Raw genomic sequence first — 26322 nt, 5'->3', positions numbered from 1 at the left:
AAATGACTTTTTATGTTTGATTGAGTTTGTCCCAACCTATTTTTCATGTGATGTGGTTCACAGGTTTTAGACACACCAAAATGGATTCCACAACTCGTCACGGTTAAAACGATACCACATGTGCCTCATTTAGTAGCAAACTGGTGGTGCAATCTCCACAACAACACTGGACAAATATATTTGTCCAGTTAGGCTTAATTATTATTATTTTTTTTTTACAGTTTGCAGTAACTCAAAATTACACAGAAATCGCCACGTGTAGCGATTCATTAGTGATTTACCAGCACTTCAATACTTTACATTGAAGCACAAACACTCCCAAAACGCTGCATGTGCTGTGATTGCAATTTGCCTAATCGCAATCACTTAAGTGGAATCTGCCATTTACAGAAAAACCTCACGAGTGGGTTCCAGCCCTATTTTGATTGGCCCAATGCCAAGCGGCATACAATTTGCATGCAAACCATGCATTTCCCAGCAGAAATCTTTACCTTTTCTCAGACAGACCATCAGGGGCTCTGTATGGCTGATATTGTGGTGACACCCCTCCCACGGCGTGATGTCATAACCATGCTCCTGATATTTTTCTGCCTGTGAACCTCATTGCATTGTGGGAACTAACAGCTTTTTCCAACTGCCAAGCAAGCAACATCTCTTTCTGTGCACAGAACAATTAGTAACAAACATTCCGTACAGATCGCTTGGCAGAACTGAAGATGTCACCACCAGTGATAAATGCCAGAATGTAAATCAGGGAGGGAAAAGATTTTTACAATGGGCAAAACCTGAATAAATTTATAAATCAATATTGTAAAAAAAAACAAAAAAAAAACAAGCAATTTGATGCATTGTTATTTTCACTACAGGTCCTCTTAAAGTGTAAAATTAAAAATTTTGGGATAGCAAAAATGAGTAATTTTGTTCGTGGCTTCCCAGTACAAGTTCCTCTGTCGTTGGATAATGCATTATTTCCGTCCGTCCAGTCGATGTGCTGTCCGCGTCTCTCCGCTCGGTTCTCTCCTGCCCTATGTATATTTAATAAGCTGAAAACACAGAAACACCATTACTGCTAATTGTAATAAGTCACCTGTCAGCTGCGATTCTTCGTCTCTCTCCTTGCCGTCTTCAGAGGAGCGTGTGCGAGACAGAATAGGCGCAGCCGGGCGCCGGATCCACGCTATGAATTGTTTATGTAAACAGTAATTGGCGGCATTAACACCTGTTTGGAGGATTTTCACATATTTTGCATGTTTTGCCATGCGTGAGATATGCAGATCATCCACGGCGGGCTGCGTTCTACAGCTCGGAAATCGCGCACCGCTGAGCTGACCGCACCGCCGGGGCATTCCAGAAGTCACATAAGCGAGGAGAGCGCAGGCAAAACCAGTTAAAGAGAATCTGTACTGTCCGATTTGTACAATAAAAAACATACCAATCGAGTCTCCTGGATCCCTCTTTACCGTTTCCGCTGCTCCCCGTCGCGATCCTGGCTTTTAATCGCCAGTTTTAGGCAGTGTTCACAAACCAAAAACATGGCCACTAACCAGGAAGTGATGTTTGCGTGTATATTATTTATCTATCATGTTACAGTATACTGCAAGTTTTTATTACATAGAGAATTATCTGCACTCCAGTCTGGGATTCTCACAGGTTCTCAGCATGTGACAGGCAGCTCCCTCCCCCTCAGCCTCACAAACTGCATCAGTCTTGTCTGAAACTGAGAGCAGAGCTTGAGGAGTAAACAAAGCACACAGGCCTGGTGCACACCAAAAACCGCTAGCAGATCCGCAAAATGCTAGCAGATTTTGAAACGCTTTTTCTTATTTTTCTGTAGCTTTTCAACTAGCATTTTGTGGTTTTGGGAAGCGTTTTTGGTGTAGTAGATTTCATATATTGTTACAGTAAAGCTGTTACTCAACATCTTCTGTAACAAAAACGCCTGCAAAACCGCTCTGAACTGCCGTTTTTCAGAGCAGTTTGCGTTTTTCCTATACTTTACATTGGAGGCAGAAACGCCTCCGCAATCCAAAATCTGCAGCAGCCCGGGAGTATGCGTTTCTGCAAAACGCCTCCCGCTCTGGTGTGCACCAGCCCATTGAAATACATTACCCAAGCGTTTCCACATCTGCAAACGGATCGAAAAACGCTGCCGAACCGCTCTGGTGTGCACTAGGCCACAGAGCCTGGAGGGGGCGTGCATAATTTTTCTCCATTACAACAGATTCCTCCCTGGGTCAACAAAGCTTGACAAAGAAAAGAAGATTAGATATACAGAGACAGTGCAACTAGAAAAGGCTGCAGTAAGACAGACCACATTAGAACAGGTATAGGAACTTATAGGATAGAAGACATAAGGCTGAACATTTTGTTACAGAGTCTCTTTAAGGGGCTTTTCTCACAACAGTATCTGTGGGCGAGTTATGTTTTTGCAAATCCTCGTTTGCCGCATATATCTAATGCTAGTGAACGGCATATTTGACATGAGTTGTTGTATGAATTTTCACATCTGAGTTTTTTGTAGAGAAAAAACGGTCGAAATGCATGCTTTTTTTCTTTTGGAACAGACATGCCAATGGAATACAATGCAAATGCAAATGTTTGCATACAAATGCAAAAATGTGCATGTGAATGTGCAGTTAATTACTTACAATTTAAAGTGAACCAGAGGTGAGAGTGATATGGAGGCTGCCATATTTATTTCCTTATTAAACAATACCAGTTGCCTGGCAGCCCTGCTGATCTATTTGGCTGCAGCAGTGTTTGAAGAACACCAGAAACAAGCATGCAGCTAAGCTTGTCAGGAACACCTGACCTGCTGCATGCTTGTTCAGGGTCTATGGCTACGATCTTATGCCTGCTAATTGGCAATGGCACTCGTCCTGCCCTGATCGTAGCGCTCGCTATGCTACTCTGATAAGGCGCGTTAACTTTGATAAGGTGTGATATCTTTGATAAGGTGTGATATTTGAGTTATCACAGTTTAGTGAATCAAGCCCATAGAGTTACAGGGGATGTTCGGTTAGGCTATGTTCACATTATAAGGAAAGGTGGGGGGGGGGGGGGGGGGGGAGGCTGCGCATCCCTAAACACATGCTGCAATTGAATGGTTAATCGCACAGGCATACACCGCCTCTGCCAGACTGAAAAATGCATGCCCTGCATCCAAGACAACTGCTTACATTTATTAAATTAGGAGGTACTTTAGCTTCCAATATGGTTTGCATGCAAAGTATATTATACTAGACACTTGCGCCACGGTGAGGCAAACCTCTGGGCAAGTGACCTAACCTAAATTTAAAACCTCAGGAGCAGCTAAGCAGAAAAAAATGTGTAACTTACATTTTGTTGAACAGCGAGGAGAACGCCAGCGCATACCACTAAGGCTGCATCTGAAATGACCACCAGCTCAGTGTGCAGCACCTAAATAGATTTTCTGCACACTTCGCATTCAATTCAGATGCAAATCAATATGCAAATCTGCTACTACTTATCATGCAAACAGGAAAACTCAGGAGGAGGGGCTGGGAGCAGCTAACCTGACAGTTACAAAGTTAAAGGGGCACTATGGCGAAAATTGTAAAATTTAAAATATGTGAAAACAAACAAATAAGGACGTTTTTTCCAGAGTAAAATGAGCCATATATTACTTTTCTCCTATGTTGCTGTCACTTTCAGTAGGTAGTAGAAATCTGACAGAAGCAACAGGTTTTGGACTAGTCCATCTCTCCACAGGGGGATTCTCAGGGATATATTTATTTTCAAAAGCACTTAGTGAATGGCAGTTGCTCTGTCCAACTGCCAAAAAACTGTGTAGGGAGCAGGGAAGCTGGCCAGCATCATTGTTTAAATAATTTTTAGGGAATATATTTATAAAGAATAACAGCCTTGCTGAGAATCCCCTATGAAGAGATAGACTAGTCCAAAACCTGTCGGTTCTGTCAGATTTCTACTACCTACTGTAAGTGACAGCATCATAGCAGAAAAGTAATTTATGACTCATTTTACTCTGAAAAAGACGTACTTCTTATTTGTCTATGTTTGCACATATTTTAAATTTTACAATTTTTCACCATAGTGCCCCTTTAAGGAAAGGTGGGGGGGGGGGGGAAGCTGCGCATCCCTAAACACATGCTGCAATTGAATGGTTAATCGCACATGTTCACATTATAAATCGCCAGCGTTATTTCAAGCGCTGAGCAATTTTTTTGTGGTTTTTTTTTTTTTTTAAATTGCCTATAAGCGATTTTCTAAGCGCTTTTGCAAAGCAATTTTTTTTTCACTTTCTGATGTCAGTCAGGAAGTGAACTCTTTTACCCAGTTAGGAATAAATACAATGTATTTATTCATGTTAGCCCTGGGGAAATTGCTATTCAAAGCGCTTTTTCAAGCACTCATCAATCTGTTTCTCCTCTCCTGCGTCCTTTTCTCTACTTTGATCAATGGAATTCTCCATACTCCATTTTGAAAATAGCCATTACCCCAAAACATCTTCCTGGTCATCACACTGTTAAACTGTAATATTGCCCACTTGATCCATAGAGAAACACGGACATTACCTTGCTCATCAGTTGTCATTTCAGTTATAACTGACAGCAACTGATACATAACTGACAGCAACTGATATATTTCAGTTCTGACAAAATTTTGCCAGAACTGGAAAGAATCATAAGAAGAAAATGGTGAGCTGCTGAGAGGAACTGATGGTGAGGTAAGTATGGAATAATAATTTGCAGGTACATCATGTGTTTATTTTAAATAATTTTACTCGGTTCAGGTTCATTTTAAGACGTGTATGTTGGAAACGTTCCACTGTGGTTATTAACGCCGATATCTCTTTGTGTATTTCCAGGTCTCCGTTTGTCAGTGTGACGGAATATTCACTGCTGAAAAACAACATTGTTCAACTGTGCCTGGAGCTGACCACCATCGTGCAGCAGGTGAGTCTTCCTCGTCCCGATATCTGCTCTTGTAGGCTTTCTATGCTGAAGGTAACCCGCCAGATTTATAAACTGCCCAAGTGCTGCCCCACAAGGGAGTGACAAGCACTTTCATGATACTGAAGATCATTTCTCTGGAACCCAGAGGGTCTCACCATTTCAGGCCTTCACTCAGGGGCCGAACTACTGTGAAGCCAACTGAATCACATGATTCAGGTGGCAAAATCTAGGAGGCGTTGTTTGGACCAACAGTTTGAGCCACCTACGCCTGACTCCTCTCCGCTATCCCACTATGTCTCTCACCTTATGGGTTCCTTTTAAAATCGCAGAAGCTCCACAGGTCGAGCGCTTTAGTAACAGCGCAGGTAGACTTGGGCGCAGTCGGCGCCACCATAGACTGTGATAGGCATTACGGGTATAACAGCGCATACAGAGTAACTCCGGTGCCGTCAGAAGACAGAGACGGAGCTTAAGTTACTTTTAAAACACAATAATTCAGCTTCCAGCAAATCCTGGAAGCCGAATTATTTCATTCCCCACCATCCATGGCGGCCTGGAGGGGGAATAGTATTTAACACCGCCAGGACTTGTGCAGCAGCAGGATCAGCCATATACCGGCTGCAACCTGCGCCCAAGTCTCCCCGTGCTGATTTTATATGTATCCCCACAGGTAACATTTTCACAGAGATTGCGATTGTGTTCACTTTTGCGTTTTTAAGAAAAAGAAATCGCTCTAGCTATAGGATAACATTCTCAAAGCCCTCTTTAAAATGATGGTGATCACAAACGCACCTAAGCAGTACAGTGTAAACAGGGCCGCCTTCAGAGCATCACAAGGGGGACTGCTGTATGGGGCCCGAGTGAATCTCGGGCCCGGCAAACATGAGCACATTAACCTATTTTGGTTCCTGGACGTAGAAACTACGTCCAGGAACCATGCGCGCTCCCGCGGCCGATCGCGCGCGTGCACGCGCGCTCCCGGCCCGCGGTTCGTTAGCCAGGCAATCAGTGATCGGGCTATGGTGCCCGATCACTGATTGCTCTCCCCCGCTGAAAAAGCGACAGCTTCTCTTGGAAGCTGTGCTTTTTCTGGCTGTCGCCTCCCCCATGCGTCACTCTAAGCGTGTGTTACGCTTAGAGTGACGTCATGTAAACAAACTCATGGCCGCCATCTTGTGGCCAAAAAGTAAAACTACAACTAAAATTAAAAAAAAAAAAAATCAACACATTTACATTAAAAACCTATAGTTTCCATCCCACCCTCCCAAAAATACCCACACAAAATGTTTAATATATAAAAAAAAACATTACAATAAAAAAAACAAAAACATGTAAATATTTACCTAAGGGTCTAAACTTTTTAAATATCAATGTAAAGATGAAATATTTCTATATTTTTTTTTATTTTAAACTTGTAAATAGTGATAGATGCAAAACGGAAAAAATGCACCTTTATTTCCAAATAAAATATTGTCGCCATACATTGTGATAGGGACATAATTTTAACGGTGTAATAACCGGGACATATGGGCAAATACAATACGTGAGTTTTAATTATGGAGGCATGTATTATTTTAAAACTACAATGGCTGAAAACTGTTTTTTTCTTATTCTTCCTGTTAAAATGCATTTACAGTAAAGTGGCTCTTAGCAAAATGTACCCCCCAAAGAAAGCCCAATTGGTGGCGGAAAAAACAAGATATAGATCAGTTCATTGTGATAAGTAGTGATAAAGTTATAGGCTAATCAATGGGAGGTGAACATTGCTCAAGTGAAAACGACGGAACGCGAATGGGTTCATGTGGTGAGAGGTGCCGGGATGCTCATCCAGGGGTTAGTGATTAACGTAAACCTGAGACGAATGGAAGAAAAGGGTTTTTACTTACCTGGGACTCTTTCCATCCTCCTGCAGTCTATCAGCTCCCTTGATACTCTTCCTGTCTGATCCGTTGTGCTCCAGTGCAGTCCACACAATCCATCTGGGTTCTGCATACGCAGAATGCTCCCAGCCATGGGAACACGTGAATAGCGGACACACAGACGTTAGTGTGTTCAGGCCTTCAAAGATTGTGATTTGCCATGTGGGGGTGGAGGGGAGTAAGGGGGAGCCAGTAGGTTTGCCCAGTATGGCGGCTCTGAGTGTAGATATTTAGATGCTTTAGTGGCAGTGGAGGACGGCGTGAAATTCTGGATTCCACAGACTGAGGAAGAACGGTTTAGGTGATGTTATTCTTAAAAAAAAGTAAACTAAAACCTGTTAAAGGTGTCTGGTAGCGTTTGATTCCTTCTTTAACAAATGATGCTGCTTATACATCTCTGGAGCCTTTAAAGTGAGATTATAGGCGGGAGGGAGGGGGGAGCGAGGAGGAACTCCGCCTGTACAAAGGGTGCATTAGCAGCGGTGACATGAAAGCAGGATGTGGAGCAGGACTCATGCCTTCAAAGTGCAGATTATACAGCTTAATGGGAAATGTGAGGAGCAGCCGACATACAAACAGCTCGTAACATAGCTACAGAGGTACCGCGGCGTACGCAGGCTCTAGAGGTTAGACACCGGAATTGAGTGACTCTATTGGAAGCGCTTAGCATTCGACCTGCCGTGCGCACACCTCTTCTGCCGATAATGCGCTTATTTTCAGAACTCGTCATGGAAGAGATGCCAAGAGAGTGATCCGTGAAACGAGACGGCTGTGCAGTAGTCGTATTTGGGCTTTATAGCTACCGGTGGGATTGGGGGCCATTGCTAAAGCCGGCACCTGGTAGGGTGTACGTATTGTTGGGTCGCCGGTGAGTTGGGCACCGTGAGTGTCGAATGACGGCTCTCCCTGCTGCCACAAAACTACCTGGCAGCGTTAAATGCTATTGCCGCAATTCGGAGGGAGATGTCGGGGCCTATCAACCGCCGGATCCCCGGCTTACCCTTACGCACCCAGTGCAGCAGCAGGGCCAGTTCTAGACTCTATGCTGCCTGAGGCAAACTTGTGAGGATGTGCCTCCCTCCTTCCCCTCATTTGGAATAATCGCACAGCACCTGACAATTTACTTTGCTTCATTTAATGTTCTCACATGACGTGCTGCAGCTCAACACCATAGCACAAAGGCTGGCTGTGAGTCTGTGACAAACAAACTGCTCACCCTCACCCACTCCATTCCTCCTCATTCAGGACAGCAGAGCCACCTCCTCACTTCTGCTGTGCAAGTCAAATGAAACACTGCTGCTCTCCTGCCTCCCTCCTCCTCACTCACTGTCAGACTCCTCACACAGCACAACAAGCTGCTTTTCCCCAATGATGCTCTCCTGCCTCCCCTCCTCCTCACTCACTGTCAGACTCCTCACACAGCACAACAAGCTGCTTTTCCCCAGTGATAGCCTCGATACCTCGCTCTCCTCCTACTTTGACTACATGCTGTTAGTGTAAACAAAAGTACAAAAATGCTGCTCCTGTAATCTCGGTGCCTGATGCAAATGTTTTACCTTGCTTCATGAGAGAACCGGCCCTGCACGCAGCATTACATTACTGCTATAGGGCGCTTGGTTTTGGCACCCGGCACTGAACGACGTGCACTGAAACAACCTGCTTCGCTGCTAGGACGCATCCCGCTAGTCAGTGGCAGCCTTCCTATTGGCGGAGAAGCACAGACCCTCAGCTATCCCACCTAAGTCCCATACCCACTATGCGATTTTTCTGACAATTTTTCCGCCGACTGGCAATTTTTTTAGACTGACTGATCGTTTCCACGATCTTGCGACGTGGGTACAGGCGCACATGCGAATGACAAGGGCGGGTGGCGATAACAATCTTCATGACGCATTGAATCTTTACAATCCCCGACGACTCCACGCAAAGTACCACGATCGCTTGTCTTCCTGTTCGCACCCGCCATGTAATGTTGCGTGGCGTTGCGTACACCCGCTGGCAGGAGGATGGATCGGGGAACGCACGGCGTTGAGGAACGTGGCTGGGTCCATCTACCTGCGTCGCTTCGGTCAGTACTCCGCTCTAGACATCACCAAACCACATCTCTAGTAAGGGCCAGTGACATGCCAGTAATTATGGAATACAAATTGGCATTGGGCTTGTCAGATCCACTCCCTGTTGCTTGGTTTTGTCCCAGTTCCAGCCTGCATACAATTTGCATGCATGGTGGAATTTTCAGGAAAAAAAATGATCTTTTGGTGAGTAGGGATGATCAATCAGATTCAAATATTTCCAAGTGTATGCAAATGTAGGTAATTTTTATGCAAATATATGCAGCAACCTAGGTGGGACTTGATTGGAGCATTTTCAAGCTGCGTATATTTGCATAAAAATTTACATACATTTGCATGAACCCTGAGATCTCACTGATCATCCCTACTAGTAAGTAGTTCTTTAAAGAGACTCCGTAACAAAAATTTTAGCATTATTTCTCCTATCCTACAAGTTCCTAAGGCTGCTCCATTGTGCTCTGGCTTACTGCAGCACTTTCTACTTGCACCGCCTCTGTAATAAATCAGCTTATCTTTCCCTTGTCGGACTTGTCACCTGTCTGGAAGGCTGCCAACTCTTCAGTACTGTGAACAAGTTAACCCCTTCCACGCCGCTCCAGTGCTCGTGTGATGTTTTATTCCTTGCAAACAACCTCCCTGCTCTCACTGTCAGCTTGTCTGCTATCTGTGAGGCTGATAAACACAGACTGATAAACTGAACAAAGAATAGCTAGCTGAGGAGGAAGCTGCCTGTCAGGCTGATAGGAGTGCAGAACCGAGACTCCAGGCTCTAAAGACACAGCTTGTCATGCTTCATTGACACAGAGCTCTTTCAAAACTTGCACATAACCTCTGGAGACTGAATTCAATGTGTAACCCACTGAATTCTCTGTGTACTCACTGTGTATTAACTGAATTCACTGCTCTGCTGATGTACTTCCTGTTTTGGTGGCCATCTTTTCTGTTTACAAAACAATTTATAAAACTGTTTTTTTTACCCTCTTTATTAAGCTGAGAGCAGCGAAAATATTACAGAGGGGGCTAGGAGATGACCCCAAACAGGCAGGGATGTTTGTTTATACTTCATTTTGTGAATACAGATTCTCTTTAAGAATTTTAGCAGGCTAGTCCCCTACCAATCATATTGTTTTATAATATACAACTGTGACGTTTCCTGCGTCCCAACACCCTGACAAAGTTGGTGTTTGAGCCGAAGTGTGTCTGTTGGATGTCAGTTCACAGTGAGCGGTTTCGAAATGCCTCCTCCGTTTGGTCACAGTATTTTAGTGAAGGCACCCATTAAAGGACACCTGAACTGAGAGGGATTAGGAGGCTGACATATTTATTCCCTTTTAAGCAATACCAGTTGCCTGGCAGTCCTCCCAATCCTCTGCCTCCAATACTTTGTGTTATAGACCCAAAGACCTTGTTCACACTGCGTTCGTGTCTGCGGTGGGCTTTTTTTTCCACATTTTTAAAGCATTTTCCTGCGATTTTCTGCGCGTTCGCTTCTTTTTGTGGGTGTTTTGCGTTCTTCCTATACCTTCCATTGAGGCAAATCGCCTCAAAAATGGCCCAAGCACCGCTTCTCTAAGCGGATCGCAAACGAACCGCTCTGATAGAAACTCTCTGATACAGGGCCGGTTTAAGCAACAATGGGGCCCCAGGGCAAAATAAACCTGGGGGCCCCCCCAACATATACCCCGGAACAAAAATCGACATTAGGGGACCTTTTTTGCAGCTGGTATAGTCAGGGCGTGAAGTCCCAAACGGTCGGAGCTCCACATTCTGGCTATCCCAGCCTGCATGGGGGACAAGGGGTTAAAAAGTTTCAGGAGGGGGGACCCCACATAATTTTTTTTTTTTAAATTCCCACACTCTAAACATAAAAAAAAAATTGGGAAAATAGGAAAAAATGCCATATTACGGCTGTATAGCGATCCCTTGCCAAAGCGCTGCGGCTGCGTATTGACCCCCTGGAAACCCCGTCAAGAAATTTATTGCGCTTTCATTTGATGCATGTAAAATTACACTTAGGTTTGCTACTAAAAGTGACATTTACCGCATTTAAAAGTATACTTTTTTTCTTCTAAACTTTAAAATCGATTTTCTCAAAAACTATAAGGTCTTTTTGAATAATTGTTTTTTTCCTCCTATTCCTAATGATCTCCTTAACATATCCTGCAAATTTAGGGTTTCTAGCATTTAAAGTGGATTTGCTCTTAACCATTAAAGTCGGCAGGTTTTTAAATGTATATTTTTTTTTCTTTGAAACTTTAAAATCGATTTTCTCAAAAACTATAAGGCCGATTTGAATTTTTTTTCCCTCTTGTAGCCACTGGGGGCCCCTACAAGCTCTGGGGCCCTGGGGCAGCTGCCTCCTTTGCCTTAATGGTAGCACCGGCCCTGCTCTCATAGAGAATCATTGCACAAGCGATTTCAGGGCGATTTTGAAAAACGCCGGCGCTTAAAATGTAAGAAAAAACACCTATAATGTGATCAAAGCCTAAGCAAGCATGCAGATCGGGTGTTTGGCTGTTTGATTAGCTGCATGCTTGTTACAGGTGTGTTTTTCAGATAGTACTGCAGCCAAAGAAATCAGCAGGGCTGCCAGGCAACTGGTATTGTTTAAAAGGAAATAAATATGGTAGCCTCCATATACCTCTCTCTTCAGGCGTACATTAAGGGGATGATTTGGGATGCTGTCACACATACAGATGTTACCTGCAGCAGTATATCTCCGGTACATCTCTACTATGGCTGCTAGTAATGGTAACTAGTGGATATGCTGCTAACTAGGTCACATAAGCCTGAAGCCTGGCAGGCTTTCTATTGCAGTTGTACCAATCTGTTCCCATAGCAGCAAATCTGATAAAATGTCTTGTTGATAAGCACTGTACCTTCTACTGATGGCTTAGTGCTGTCAAGGCCAGATTTATGTTTATATTCTGACCCTAAGTCAACAACCACCTCTCATTTCATTTCCCTGTGTAGGCCCCTCCTCCATGTGCAACATCCATGTACAGCAGCCCCTCCCATTCCACGTGCAGCACCCTCTTCCATGTGTAACATCCATGTACTGCAGCCCCCTCCCATTCCATGTGCAGCCCCCTCTTCCATGTGTAACATCCATGTACAGCAGCCCCCTCCCATTCCATGTGCAGCCCCCTCTTCCATGTGTATCATCCATGTACAGCAGCCCCCTCCCATTCCATGTACAGCCCCCTCTTCTATGTGTAACATCCATGTACAGCAGCCCCCTCCCATTCCATGTCCAGCCCCCTTTTCTATGTGTAACATTAATGTACTGCAGCCCCTCCCATTCCCTTTCCAGCCCCCTCTTCCATGTGTACTATCCATGTAACCAGCTCTTGAGCGCTTTGAGTCCGAAAGGAGAAAAGTGCTATACAAATGTTTGGATTATTATTATTATTATTATGTACAGTAGCCCCCATGGTGTAAAGATGCAAAAACACCTATATATGAACTTTATTTCAACCACCTGATGCAGTTAGGGAGGAGCTGGGAGGAGTCAGCAGCTAGTCTCTCCCTGTGTGCACATACCCGTCCCCACCCACCTCTTTCCTGTGCTGCTAAGAGATTAACTGTCTGTTGCTAACAGTGCATCTGCAGCTCAGCAGAATCTTATCTTCCTGCTCAGTGTAAAACAAATAAGTAACCTTTTCCACACCTCTCCCAGTTTACTTATAATAGAATTAATTAATTGAGCGATGAGACTTGCTTCCTATTGCAGGCAGGACAGGTTGATGAGAGGTACATGTGGCTTTTGTGAACATACTGGGCAGGGTTGGAAGGGTTAAAGTACACCTGACGTGAGAGAGATATGGAGGCTGCCATATTTATTTCCTTTTAAACAGTACCAGTGGTCTGGCAAGCCTGCTGATTTCTTTGGCTGCAGTACTGTCTGAATCACACACCTGAAACAAGCATGCAACAAATTCAGTCAGACTTCAGTCAGAAACATCATGCATGCTTGTTTAGGGTCTATGGCTAAAAGTATTAGTGACAGAGGATCAGAAGGACTGCCTGGTATTGCTTAAAAGGAAATAAACATGGCAGCCTCCATATATCTCTCACTCTAGGTGTCCTTTAAAAACCTTAATACACCAGGAACTCTGTAGGCAGATGAAGATGCTGCTGAGCTGCAGTGCTGGCCTGGAGGAGTTAACATCTTACCAACAGAGGGAGCAGGTGGGTGGAGTCAGGTGATCTGCAGAGGGAGAAGGTGGGTAGAGTCAGGTGATCTGCAGAGGGAGAAGGTGGGTGGAGCCAGGTGATCTGCAGAGGGAGAAGGTGGGTGGAGTCAGGTGATCTGCAGAAGGAGAAGGTGGGTGGAGTCAGGTGATCTGCAGAGGGAGAAGGTGGGTGGAGTCAGGTGATTTGCTGTATGCTGAGGAAGCAACTCCCTTTCTTCTGGCAGCATGGAACTACAACAAAACATAAGCCAGCCAGGCACATTCAGTGTATTTATTGCATGAAGTGCAATACACAAACCTTTATATAATGCAAATGAATTCAAATTTGCTATCACTTGCATGCAAAATAGGAGGCTGGTCTGGGCTTTAAACTATCTGTCTGGCCTAATACTTTCATGATATGTTTTATTATTTTACAATGATGCCTTGAGGACCTCTGACGCAGCCCCCCCTCCCCGTCTACTCTTCCGCAAGGGTTAAAATCTAAACCAGCGTCCCTCGTCCGCTCGGTTCCTTAATGTTTATGGATTAATTTCTCAGCAGGGAGATTTCCCATCCAGAAGGGGAGGAGAGAAGTCTGGCAAGAGAGCGAGAGAGAGAGAATCCTCTCCTGGCAGAGGCACCGGGGGAAATGGAAAGTTTGATGTTTGCTCTTTATGGTCAGAGCGAAGCGGCTTTGATGTTCCCGCAGCCCCCATCCTCGGCTCTGCAGCGAGAGTGCTATTCAATTAGTTAGAGAGCTTGCTTTCGCCCCTGGCACTGTTTCGAACGTGCTCAGCCAACATAAAAGCCGCCGTCCCTTTTCCCCGCCGCTCGCTGCGTCTTAGCTCATTTTGCTCCGATCTGCCGCAGACTTTCATGAAATAACACATCAAGGGGGGAGGCAGCTTGTAGATCAATTATGAAATGAAAAAAAAAGCAGGCGACAAGCGGCGGCAGAAGCACATGTATCGTGTACAGTGATGATTACGCGCGCGTCGGTCTGCCAGGCTGCGGTCTGTGCGCCATATGGGGAGCCACATAACAGGCTGTGGAGCTATTTATACTTCGCCGGTCCTCAGCCCCAACAGGGTAGGGGAGAGGGGGAGAAGTGTGGTATGACCCAAGATTCACCCTCACTGGCTGGCCATGGGCTACACATATGGCCTTTGCCCGCCAGGTTGACACACTGAGGTCAGCACAGGTTGCACAGCAGATGCCAGCAACAGGGGTGGTGGGCCTCCCTCAACTGCTGATGGACATGACCTCAGTACAGAAGGTCAAGATCTTAGGAAGCTCACAAGTCAAGAAGAGGCCTTTCAGCCTGGTGTACTACATTGTAGAGTATCGTAACTGTACCAACATGGATATTTATGATTGCATCATCATCAGGTCCTACGGGAGGAGAATACTACAGGTGTTTGACCCAAGGGTCAAGGCCAGCTTTTGGCTGAGCATAAGGTCTTGGTTGACAGAAATAGTACATGGAGGAACACAGGCTGCAAAGCATGAGATGTCGGTGGAACTGGTAGGCAGTTCTCTACAGCTTATAGACACCATAGTATAGAAGTTCCAGAACCCTGCTGAGATGCTCATGATGTTTAGAGAGGGTCTGTCTGCCTGTTCTGATGCTTGGTGAAAACAAACCAACACGGATAGAAATAATTGCACAATCCTCAAGCCCTAAAAGTTTGCCATTTCAGCTGAGTTACTCAACTCATAGAAGACTTTACAGGTCTAGTCCAGGGGTGAAGATATGGTGCTCAACCCTAACTGTTGTAGTCAGATCTATTGTGGTCTGAACTGCAGGTGCCTCTTTAAACCCCTGTGGGGACAGCACTTAGGTGGTGCCTTACCCTGTACTGTGGATCGAAATGGACTTGCTCTGAAGAATAAGATGCTTGAGGGACTTGGCAGAGGATGTGAAGGTAATCAGGTCCTACAAGGTGGACAGCAAGGCATATGCAAAATCAAGGCTGATGCTTTTGTGAATGCTCACAACGATACAATAAGAGCCTGTCAGTTCCTCAGCCTAGGACTGTATCTGTGTCAGAGGTGTCAAAGTAGGCCAACATTGAACACTGGGAGCAAGTTGTGGGCCAACCTTATTGTCTAGTGGCCACCTCCCTCCTTTATAAAGTTCCTTGTTGTCTAATGCTACCCTCCCCTATGCAGTTCCCTGGTGTCCCGAGCCCCCCCCCCCCTTATACAGTTCCCTGGTATCTAGTGGCCCTCCTCCTCCTATACAGTCCCCTAGTGTCTAATGCCTTCACCCTCCCTTATACAATTCCCTGGAGTTTAGGGGCCCTCCTCCCCTATACAGTTCCCTTGTATCTAGTGCTTTCCCCACCCTCCCCCAAATAGCTTCCCTGGTGATCTAGAGTGGGCCAAACATAACGCAAAGTGGGGAAACCACTTGTGGGCCAAGTCTGATGGCTCTGAGGGCCAGATTTGGTCAACAGGCTGGAGGGCCAGAGTTTGACATGTATTAGATGTACTGAGTATTTATACTGCATCTGTTACCGGGTACCACAGGTGGGCCAACAGAGTCATTTGGGCTGAAGTTTATCTCACAGATGAGGATCAAGAACTTGGAATATGTTTCTTTTCCACAAGGACCCACCATAAGAGTTCATCAATGCTGAACAGCAAACATTCCATTGAAGTCCCAGTTGGTCATGGATAGAGGTGGAGCTCCTCCCTTTTCTACTGATGGACAAGACCACATAGAAGATCACTGCTAAGCATTGTATGTTCTTACGGGCTGGGTGGGCGTGTCACTTCCGCCGGGCACGTCACTGTTACCGGAGCAGCCGCCCCGGCGTGGGGCGAGCTCGCATTCGTGGTGGTTGAAGGGAGCAATTGGGATAATATGGAACACCTGATTCTAGAGTGTTTTATGATATAGACTGGTGTGCATATGGATATCTTGAAAGCTAGTATAAAGTACTACTATGGACATGCAACATCTAGTTATTTGAGCAGTTATTATTGTTTGAACAGTTATTGTTTAAGAGGTATCAATGTGTGAAAATCGGGACAACCTGAATATTAGTGGTGATTGTAAAGCTTAATGTAGTGTGTTGATGATTGGATGGAATACAGGTGATAGTTAGCATATTCTGGCGTTATAGTCTAGTTTAGGCTATAACTATCATAATCGATAGCGGAGTGTGAGATATGTATAGAGAAATTTAAAGGGCAAAGCCTGATTTTTGAATTCTATCAAGTGTCATTTAATTATTGAAATATGACCTGTATGAACATGTATAGTTGTTATATGGAGTTTGTACGTTTTATTACAGTTGCTCCGATTTTCATGTTGCCTGAGGAAGCGGGCTGTAGACCCGGGAAACGCGTTGCAAACTGTGTTTTTGGAGTAAGAATAAATTGTTTGTTTTTTGAACAATTGCAATCTGTCATCATTGGGGAGGTAAATCTTCCAAATATTATGATTTTAATGTATGGTAATTTTATCCTTTGGGCCGCTCTGTATTTATCCTGAGAAATGATTGATATTCACCATGTAATTAGTTCATATGGTTTATATCCACAATCAGCCGGCAGGTCATCATCTTTACTTCTGGCAGACATGAAAAAAAACAGACAGCATCAACTGCCATTATCTATAACCACACCCCCTAACAATGCGATAGGCTAAAACGTTTTTTTTTTTAATAGATAAACATACTGTATGCACAAAGGGAGATACTGGATGCTTGGCAGTTGGAACAGCCATTATTTCCCACAATGCAGCAAGGCACACAGACAGCAAATTGTTAACACCTAGGTCCAGACATCACACAGTGGGAGGGGTCTCACCACAATATCAGCCATACAGACCCCACTGATGATCTATTTGAGAAACTTAAAGATTTCTTATGGGAAAGAGGGTATCGGCTACCGATTGGGATGAATTACGATCCTGGGTTACACTTCCTCTTTGAGTTTTAAGGTGAACTCCGCCTTCAGAAGGTCAGGAATGTGTAGAAAAGATTGTGGAGGTGACACGAGAAATCGGTGGGCATTACCAGAACACTGGACACTTTCAGTGAATAATATAATGATGAAGCTGCCTGAATTCCGTACTTGTTCTCTCCTCGGATCAGATACCGTTTAGCCGCCTGATTTCCAGTCTTTGTGAGCCGCACACGAGATTTCGCTCCCAGCAAGCCTCCCTCACATCTCCACCATTATACTCCCCATTATATCAATTCACATTTCTGCTGAACTTTTTGGAGGCTGCAACTTAGTAATAAATTGTTACTTTCAGCGGCGGCGGATCATAAAATCCCGCACAGACAGGCGAGTGATTGAAGGGCTCAGCGCAGCATCATCCTCCGAGATTAACGCCGATTCCCTCGCCGTCCTGACGGAAATTGGAGAGTCAGGTCTGAATATCTTAACAGGGAAATGTGAAAGTCTCTGATGTGTTCCGGGGACACCAGCTGTGAGTGACGGCTCCACCACGGCATGAAATGCGCGGTATGCTAATCAGAACAACCGACGGCCGAGCCGCTCAACATTGGCTATTAAAGTGCGACTCCGAGGATCCAACCAGATCACACCATGGACTGCTAACGCTGGCCGCTGATAATGCTGACCTCTACCGTGTTATCACATACGCTATAAAACTATACTAATACTGGGTAGGGCCTCCCTTTATTAGGAACACTACACTAATACTGGGTAGGGCCTCCCTTTATTAGGAACACTACACTAATACTGGGTAGGGCCTCCCTTTATTAGGAACACTATACTAATACTGGGTAGGGTCCCCCCTTATTAGGAACACTATACTAATACTGGGTAGAGCCTCCCTTTATTAGGGACACTATACTAATACTGGGTAGGGTCCCCCCTTATTAGGAACACTATACTAATACTGGGTAGAGTCTCCCTTTATTATAACCACTATACTAATACTGGGTAGAGCCGCCCTTTATTAGGAATACTATACTAATACTGGGTAGGGCATCTTTTTATTAGGATCATTATACTAATACTGGGTAGGGGCCCCCTTTATTAGGAACACTATACTAATATTGGGTAGAGTCTCCCTTTATTATGAACACTATACTAATACTGGGTAGAGCCGCCCTTTATTAGGAATACTATACTAATACTGGGTAGGGCCTCTTTTTATTAGGATCATTATACTAATACTGGGCAGGGCCTCCCTTTATTAGGAACACTATACTGATACTGGGTAGGACCTCCCTTTATTAGGAACACTATACTAATACTGGGTAGAGCCTCCCTTTATTAGGAACACTATACTAATACTGAGTAGGGCCCCCCTTTATTAGGAACACTATACTAATACTGGGTAGGGCCCCCTTTATTAGGAACACTATACTAATACTGGGTAGGACCTCCCTTTATTAGGAACACTATACTAATACTGGGCAGGACCTCCCTTTATTAGGAACACTATACTAATACTGGGTAGTATCTCTCTTTAATAGGAGCACTATACTAATACTGGGTAGTATCTCTCTTTAATAGGAGCACTATACTAATACTGGGCAGGGCCCCCCTTTGTTAGGAACACTATACTAATATTGGGTAGGGCCTCCCTTTATTAGGAACACTATACTAATACTGGGTAGGGCCTCCCTTATTAGGAACACTATACTAATACTGGTAGGACCTCCCTTTATTAGGAACACTATACTAATACTGGGTAGAGCCTCCCTTTATTAGGAACACTATACTAATACTGAGTAGGGCCTCCCTTTATTAGGAACACTATACTAATACTGGGTAGAGCCTCCCTTTATTAGGAACACTATACTAATACTGAGTAGGACCTCCCTTTATTAGGAACACTATACTAATACTGGGTAGTATCTCTCTTTAATAGGAGCACTATACTAATACTGGGTAGTATTTCTCTTTAATAGGAGCACTATACTAATACTGGGCAGGGCCCCCCTTTGTTAGGAACACTATACTAATATTGGGTAGGGCCTCCCTTTATTAGGAACACTATACTAATACTGGGTAGGGCCTCCCTTATTAGGAACACTATACTAATACTGGTAGGACCTCCCTTTATTAGGAACACTATACTAATACTGGGTAGAGCCTCCCTTTATTAGGAACACTATACTAATACTGGGTAGGGCCTCCCTTTATTAGGAACACTATACTAATACTGGGTAGAGCCTCCCTTTATTAGGAACACTATACTAATACTGGTAGGACCTCCCTTTATTAGGAACACTATACTAATACTGGGTAGAGCCTCCCTTTATTAGGAACACTATACCAATACTGAGTAGGGCCCCCTTTATTAGGAACACTATACTAATACTGAGTAGGACCTCCCTTTATTAGGAACACTATACTAATACTGGGTAGTATCTCTCTTTAATAGGAGCACTATACTAATACTGGGTAGTATTTCTCTTTAATAGGAGCACTATACTAATACTGGGCAGGGCCTCCCTTTATTAGGCACACTATACTAATACTGGGTAGGGCTTCCCTTTATTAGGAACACTATACTAATACTGGGCAGAGTCTCCCTTTATTAGGAACACTATACTAATACTGGGCAGGGCCCCCCTTTGTTAGGAGCACTATACTAATACTGGGCAGGGCCCCCCTTTATTAGGAACACTATACCGATACTGGGCAGGGCCTCCTATGTTAATGTCTATGGTCAGTGTTTTGTGCTGTTCTGCCACTCTGCTCTGTTGTTCTAGTTGCTTCTTCCATTGCTGTGTTGCTATAATATGCTAATGTGCATATTACTTACAATTGATTATCTTCCATTTGTGCTGGGAAGTTAATAATGGTGTGATTTCAGCAGGACAGTGCAATCCTGATCACTCTTGTCAGTTAGTCAGTTAGTAGTTCTGATGGCTGTCAGCTGAAAGTGGAGGGAGTCGAGTCAGTGGAGTCATCACAGCCCAGGATGTGTGGCCATGTCTTTTGCTATTATTATCATTACTAGGCGTAAGCCCTGTTGAAAAACGGGTGCTAGGCTCTTTCCGCATAAGCCACGCGTGTGGACGAGCGTGCGCATGGCTGCGCTCCCCACCTCGCAGACCAACAGCCGCCCGCCCCCTTGCCTTGTCCTCCTCCTGTCAGCTACACATGCGCAGTAGCCAGAAAACATGCACAGAAGGATGACACAGGGACAGGAGGGTGACGCAGGGACAGTTAGGTTTTACTATATAGGATTATTATCATTATTTAATATTTCTATAGTGCTGACATCTTCCGCAGCGCTGTACAGAGTATATATTGTCTTGTCATTTAACTGTCCCTCAGAGGAACTCACAATCTAATCCCTGCCATAGTCATATCTCTATGTATGTATCATGCAGTGTATGTATTGTAGTCTAGGGTCAATTCAGGGGGAAGCCAATTAACTTATCTGTATGTTTTTGGGGAGTGTGAGGAAACTGGAGTGCCCGGAGGAAACCCACACAGACACAAGGAGAACATACAAATTCCATGCAGATAGCGCCCTGGCTGTTATTCGAACCGGGGACCCAGCGCTGCAAGGCAAGAGCCCTAACCACTACGCCACCGTGCTGCTATTCTTCCTGTCACTTCTGCAAGGAAATAGATGGTAGATAACAGTTAATAGATGAGCAAAGTTGCAGCAATATCCATATTTTCATACGCATTAAACAATTTAACTTGTGATGTTACATTCAGCAAGCAGGAAATCTCTGCTCAGCAAGGACTCAGTGTGGAGACAGCAGAAGGGGCGACATAAGCCATGTTGTTACAGGGAGGGGGCAGTAAGTCGATTAAATATAAACGATGCTGGGAATCTCATGGTGCGCCCTGTTTATCAGAAAACAGCCTGCAGCAACCACAACAGAAGATGCCCAATTTCTTGCTATTTGGATGGTGCTTAATGAATAATTGAGGCAGATCCATATGGCCAATACTTTCATGTCAAATGTATGAGGGTTTCGTATGTGCATTGCTTAGAGGCTATGAAGTGCCAGACTTCTTGTGTGTAATCCCATAGTTGGGGGATGGTGTGTGTTTGTGTGTGGGTGGGGGGGGGGGGGATTGCACACATCATTTCACTGTATGCCCATTACCAAGGTTAAGTCCTGATTATTGCTATAGCTAATGGTGGTACAGGAAGGGTAGTAATTCCTCTGTGTAGTTTTTTTTTTGTCTGTCCTCACCAGAAAAATGGCACTCAGTATTAAGTATAACACCTGTATGAGCAGATAGATCTGATATTCTGGACAGCTCAGAGAGTGGTCCCTGTGCAATAGACAGCTCAGAGGCACATCCCAGCACTATGGGCAGTTTAGAGGCTGATCCCAGCACCATGTACAGCTCAGAGGCTGATCCCAGCACCATGGACAGCTCAGAGGCTGATCCCAGCACCATGGACAGCTCAGAGGCTGATCCCAGCACCATGGACAGCTCAGAGGCTGATCACAGCACCTTGTATAGCACAGAGACTGATTCCAGCACCATGGACAGCTCAGAGACTGGTCCCAGCACCATGGACAGCTAAGAGACTAAGCTCAGCACCATGGACAGCTAAGAGACTAAGCTCAGCACCATGGACAGCTAAGAGACTAAGCTCAGCACCATGGACAGCTCAGAGACTGATCACAGCACCATGGACATCTCAGAGACTGATCACAGTACCATGTATAGCACAGAGACTGATCCCAGCACCATGGACAGCTCAGAGACTGATCTCAGCACCATATATAGCACAGAGACTGATCCCAGCACCATCTACACCTCAAATACCGATTCCAGCTCCACAGACAGCTCAGGGGCTGAGCTCAGAACCATGGACAGCTAAGAGGCTGAGCTCAGAACCATGGACAGCTCAGAAACTGGTCCCAGCACCATGGACAGCCCAGAGACTAAGCTCAGCTCCATGCATAGCTCAGAGACTGGTCCCAGCACCATGGACAGCCCAGAGACTAAGCTCAGCTCCATGGATAGCTCAGAGACTGGTCCCAGCACCATGGACAGCTCAGATACTGATCACAGCACCTTGTATAAATCAAAGGCCGATCTGCAGCTCAGAGGTTGAGCTCAGCACCATGGACAGCTCAGAGGCTGAGCTCAGAACCATGAACAGCTCAGAGACTGATCACTGATCACAGAACCATGTACAGCTCATAGACTGATCACAGTACCTTATATAGCACAGAAACTGATCCCAGCACCATGGATAGCTCAGAGGCTGATTCCAGCACCATGGACAGCGCAGAGGCTGATTCCAGCACCATTGTCAGCTCAGAGGCTGATCCCAGCACCATGGACAGCGCAGAGGCTGATTCCAGCATCATTGTCAGCTCAGAGGCTGATTCCAGCACCATGGACAGCTCAGAGGCTGATCCCAGCACCATGGACAGCTCAGAGGCTGATCCCAGCACCATGGACAGCTCAGAGGCTGATCCCAGCACCATGGACAGCTCAGAGGCTGATCCCAGCACCTTGTATAGCTCAGAGACTAAGCTCAGCACCATGAACAGCTCAGAGGCTGATCACAGAGCCCAGAGGCTGATTCCAGCACCATGGACAGTGTTCCTATAGCCAGTATAGCACTGCCTTTTTTCAATGGACCCATTAAAAGCAAAACGCTGGGCAACCCCCACAAATCTCCGCTGATGGGGGCAAAAGGCAATACCTACCCAGGAAGGATCTCATGGTCCCTGTCTTTGCTGGGTTCCTTTTCACCTAAAATTGTCACAACAGTAAAGGGGTCCATACATTAGGCGATATTGCAGCCCGGTTGACCTTTCACTTTGATAATTTCATCAAATCTGTGTTGAAACATGTCTGCCTGATCGAACTTTTGATCAATTTCAGACAGAAGTAGTTCGAAAGGGTTTGATCGGGAATGCTGACAAAATCTCAGAAGGACTTGATCGTGTCTGTGGCGGTAACAGTGCTTTATATCGCGTCAACAGACGTCACCCCCCGTGCCCCAAAGTGTATAAGAGTGTCTGCTCCCGTGTGCAGTGCTGAAGTCTCACCTCTTTGCTTTAGTCGGGGGATATCCAGGGCCGGTTTAAGCAACAATGTGGCCCCAGGGCAAAATAAACCTGGGGGGCCCCCCAACATATACCCCGGAACAAAAATCGGCATTAGGGGACCTTTTTTGCAGCTGGTATAGTCAGGGTGTGAAGTCCCAATCGGTCGAAGCTCCACATTCTGGCTATCCCAGCCTGCATGGGGGACAAGGGGTTAAAAAGTTTCAGGAGGGGGGAGCCCACATAATTTTTTTTTTAAAATTCCCACACTCTAAACATAAAAAAAAATTGGGAAAATAGGAAAAGATGCCAGGGATCTTCATACAGCCTTATTGTGGCTGTATAGCGATCCCTGGCCAAAGCGCTGCGGCTGCGTATGGACCCCCTGGAAACCCCGTCAGGAAATTTATTGCGCTTTCATTTGATGCATGTAAAATTACACTACCGTTAGGTTTGCTACTAAAAGTGATATTTACCGCATTTAAAGGTATACTTTTTTCCTTCGAAACTTTAAAATCGATTTTCTCAAAAACTATAAGGTCTTTTTGAAAAATTGTTTTTTCCTCTTATTCCTAATGATCTCCTTAACATATCCTGTAAATTTAGGGTTTCAATCTTTTAAGGTGAATTTGCTATTAACCATTAAAGTCAGCAGGTTTTTAAATGTGTATATTTTATTTCTTTGAAACTTTAAAATCGATTTTCTCAGAAACTATAAGGCCGATTTGAATTTTTTTTTTCCTCTTGTAGCCACTGGGGGCCCCTACAAGCTCTGGGGCCCTGGGGCAGCTGCCTCCTTTGCCTCTATGGTAGCGCCAGCCCTGGGGATATCTGGCCACCTTAGGAGTCCAGCACTACAAAGAACAGAAAAAAACCTCAAACATATTATATTACCAAGATAGGAAACAGGAAGCTGAGGTCACAGCAGAATTATGGGTGTCACCGACACAGGAAGTGAGGGAGGGGCAAAAACAGCAATACAAGCTGGATAGTGGTTTCATTTCTCCATTTTAATGAAATGTAGAGAAATAAAATTGTGTCTGGATCCCATTTTAGAGATGTAAGTCGATGTTATGCAGCATGGGATCAGGATAAATAGAAAAACTATGTGACTAGCAATCGATTGGCCTAATTCCAAGCTGCATGCAATTTGTAGTAAATGTGCTTGCCTGTTTGAATCACTTGCATCCTATTGACCGTCTCTACTCCTCAGGGTAGCACAAGTAAAGGTGCCCATACATTACTCTATTTGTGACATCGGTACCGACCAGTTCAATCATAATGATCGATTCTGGCATAGATCAATGTCGCAACATGGCCGCCTCATTGTCTTTTCTTCAGAAATCGATCTGAGTAATCAATTCAGATCGATTTCTGGAAAGACCTCGTTCGAAAGGGCTTGGCCAGGTTTCCGATGGTAGCAGTGTTCAACTTCCAAACAACCGACCCAACATACCCCCGGCCAGCATCCCCTCATCTAATATCTGTATCCCCCCGGGCTAGTGGTGAGTGTTGCAGGCTCCCACTGGTGAATTTACGTTTGTGTCCTGCATCTTTCTCCAAGCCGCCAGGGGTGACTGTACTGTGTGACTCCACCACATGTATTTGTCGCTAGTCCATGTGCTAGTGTCATGGGGTACAGGCATCCCTGGTGGAGGAGGAAGGGTACTAGTAGAAAGACTTGATCAGAGAGGGCTCTGTCTGATGGTCACATCTGCTGACCATCTGCCCAGTGTATGGGCATCTTTAGCCTGTGACCCTGGACCGGCTTGTGGTGTCACTACCGAGAATCTCTCCATTAGCCCCATATATCATTACCCTCCCAGCTGATTCCTCCTCCAGATGTCGTTGGGGGTCCCGCGGGCGAGACTCAGCCGTGCACTCATTTCTCAGAACCTTAGAAGAACCTGAGAGAGACGTCCTAACCATCCCCCTACGAGGGAGACTCCTGATACCCTCCATAAAACTCCACGTTAATTAGCATCTGACGGTAATAACGGCCTCCTCCTGTAATGAAGTAACCTCCGTTCCTGAGGACAGAGACGGCTTTTTATATTTCTTTTCAGGATTTATCGCCGTTCTGGAGAGATCCGAGTCTAAGTGACAATATTAAACTCATCCCACTTTCCGCTTCATCGGCGGCCGGGTTAATTAATGCCGTCACCTCCCCTCCCCCCCCTCCCGCTCTGTCTTCACTCCGAGAGCGGCTTAATGCAGAAACAAAACACGGAATTTATGATTACGCTCTTCAGAGTTTTATCTTACCTCGCCGTATTACGTGCTATTATTTTATTCATGTTTACAAACCTGATGGTTCTTTCCAAAGGGCCGAAATCATCGCCTTTCATGTACCAAGCCCGACAATTTCAGCTTTCATAATTGATGAAAATAATAGGTTTTAATTATACTCATTAGCTCTACGATTACCGCTAATTATATTAATTATATTATTCTGTTTCGGGGTTAGGGTTCATTTTGTTTTAATGTTAGTGTTAAGGACACTGTTTAACACTTAAAGGGTGGGGGTTAATGATATTTTATGTACGGTATTTTGTTTTGTATTACTTGATCCCAAACTAAAAATAAATTGACCTTTGTGAGTATAAATCTGAGGTAATAATTCCACCATTGGTACCTGAATATCCCTATTCTCACAGCAGATGGTACAGCCCACATATATCCCCACTCTCACAGCAGATGGTACATCCCTATATATCCCTATTCTCACAGCAGATGGTACAGCCCCCATATATACCCAATCTCGCATCAAATGGTACATCCCCATATATTCCAGTCTCACAGTAGATGATACAGCCACAAAATATCCCTATTCTCACAGCAGATGGTACAGCCCCCATATATCCTTATTCTCACAGTGGATGGTACATCCCTGAATATCCCCATTCTCACAGCAGATGGTACAGCCCCAATATATACCCAATCTCGCATCAAATGGTACAGCCCATATATATTCCCATTCTCACATCAGATGGTATATCCCTAGTCTCACATCAGATGGTACAATCCCCATATGTTCCCATTCTCACAGCAGATAGTACATCCCCATATATCGCAGTCTCACAGCAGATAGTACAGCCCATATATATTCCCATTCTCACATCAGATGGTACAACCCCCATATAATCCCATTCTCACAGCATATGGTACATCTCCACATATCCCCATTCTCACATCAGATGGTACATCCCCATAAATCCCCATTCTTTTAG

At 44.9% G+C, this 26322-nt stretch overlaps 1 protein-coding gene across 5 annotated transcripts in view; it reads left to right on the top strand.

The window, feature by feature from the left end:
* Positions 1–26322, top strand: part of LOC137528643 (connector enhancer of kinase suppressor of ras 2-like) — a 563792-nt gene that overhangs the window by 232756 nt on the left and 304714 nt on the right. For all 5 annotated transcript variants that reach the window (XM_068250054.1, XM_068250052.1, XM_068250051.1 and 2 more), the window contains exon 4: positions 4850–4937. In XM_068250054.1, coding sequence (XP_068106155.1) covers positions 4850–4937 — 88 coding nt within the window. The remainder of the gene's footprint in view (positions 1–4849; positions 4938–26322) is intronic.

The sequence above is a fragment of the Hyperolius riggenbachi genome, chromosome 8 (assembly GCF_040937935.1).
Source record: "Hyperolius riggenbachi isolate aHypRig1 chromosome 8, aHypRig1.pri, whole genome shotgun sequence".
NCBI lineage: Eukaryota > Metazoa > Chordata > Amphibia > Anura > Hyperoliidae > Hyperolius > Hyperolius riggenbachi.
This window is presented reverse-complemented; position numbering and strand designations above follow the sequence as displayed.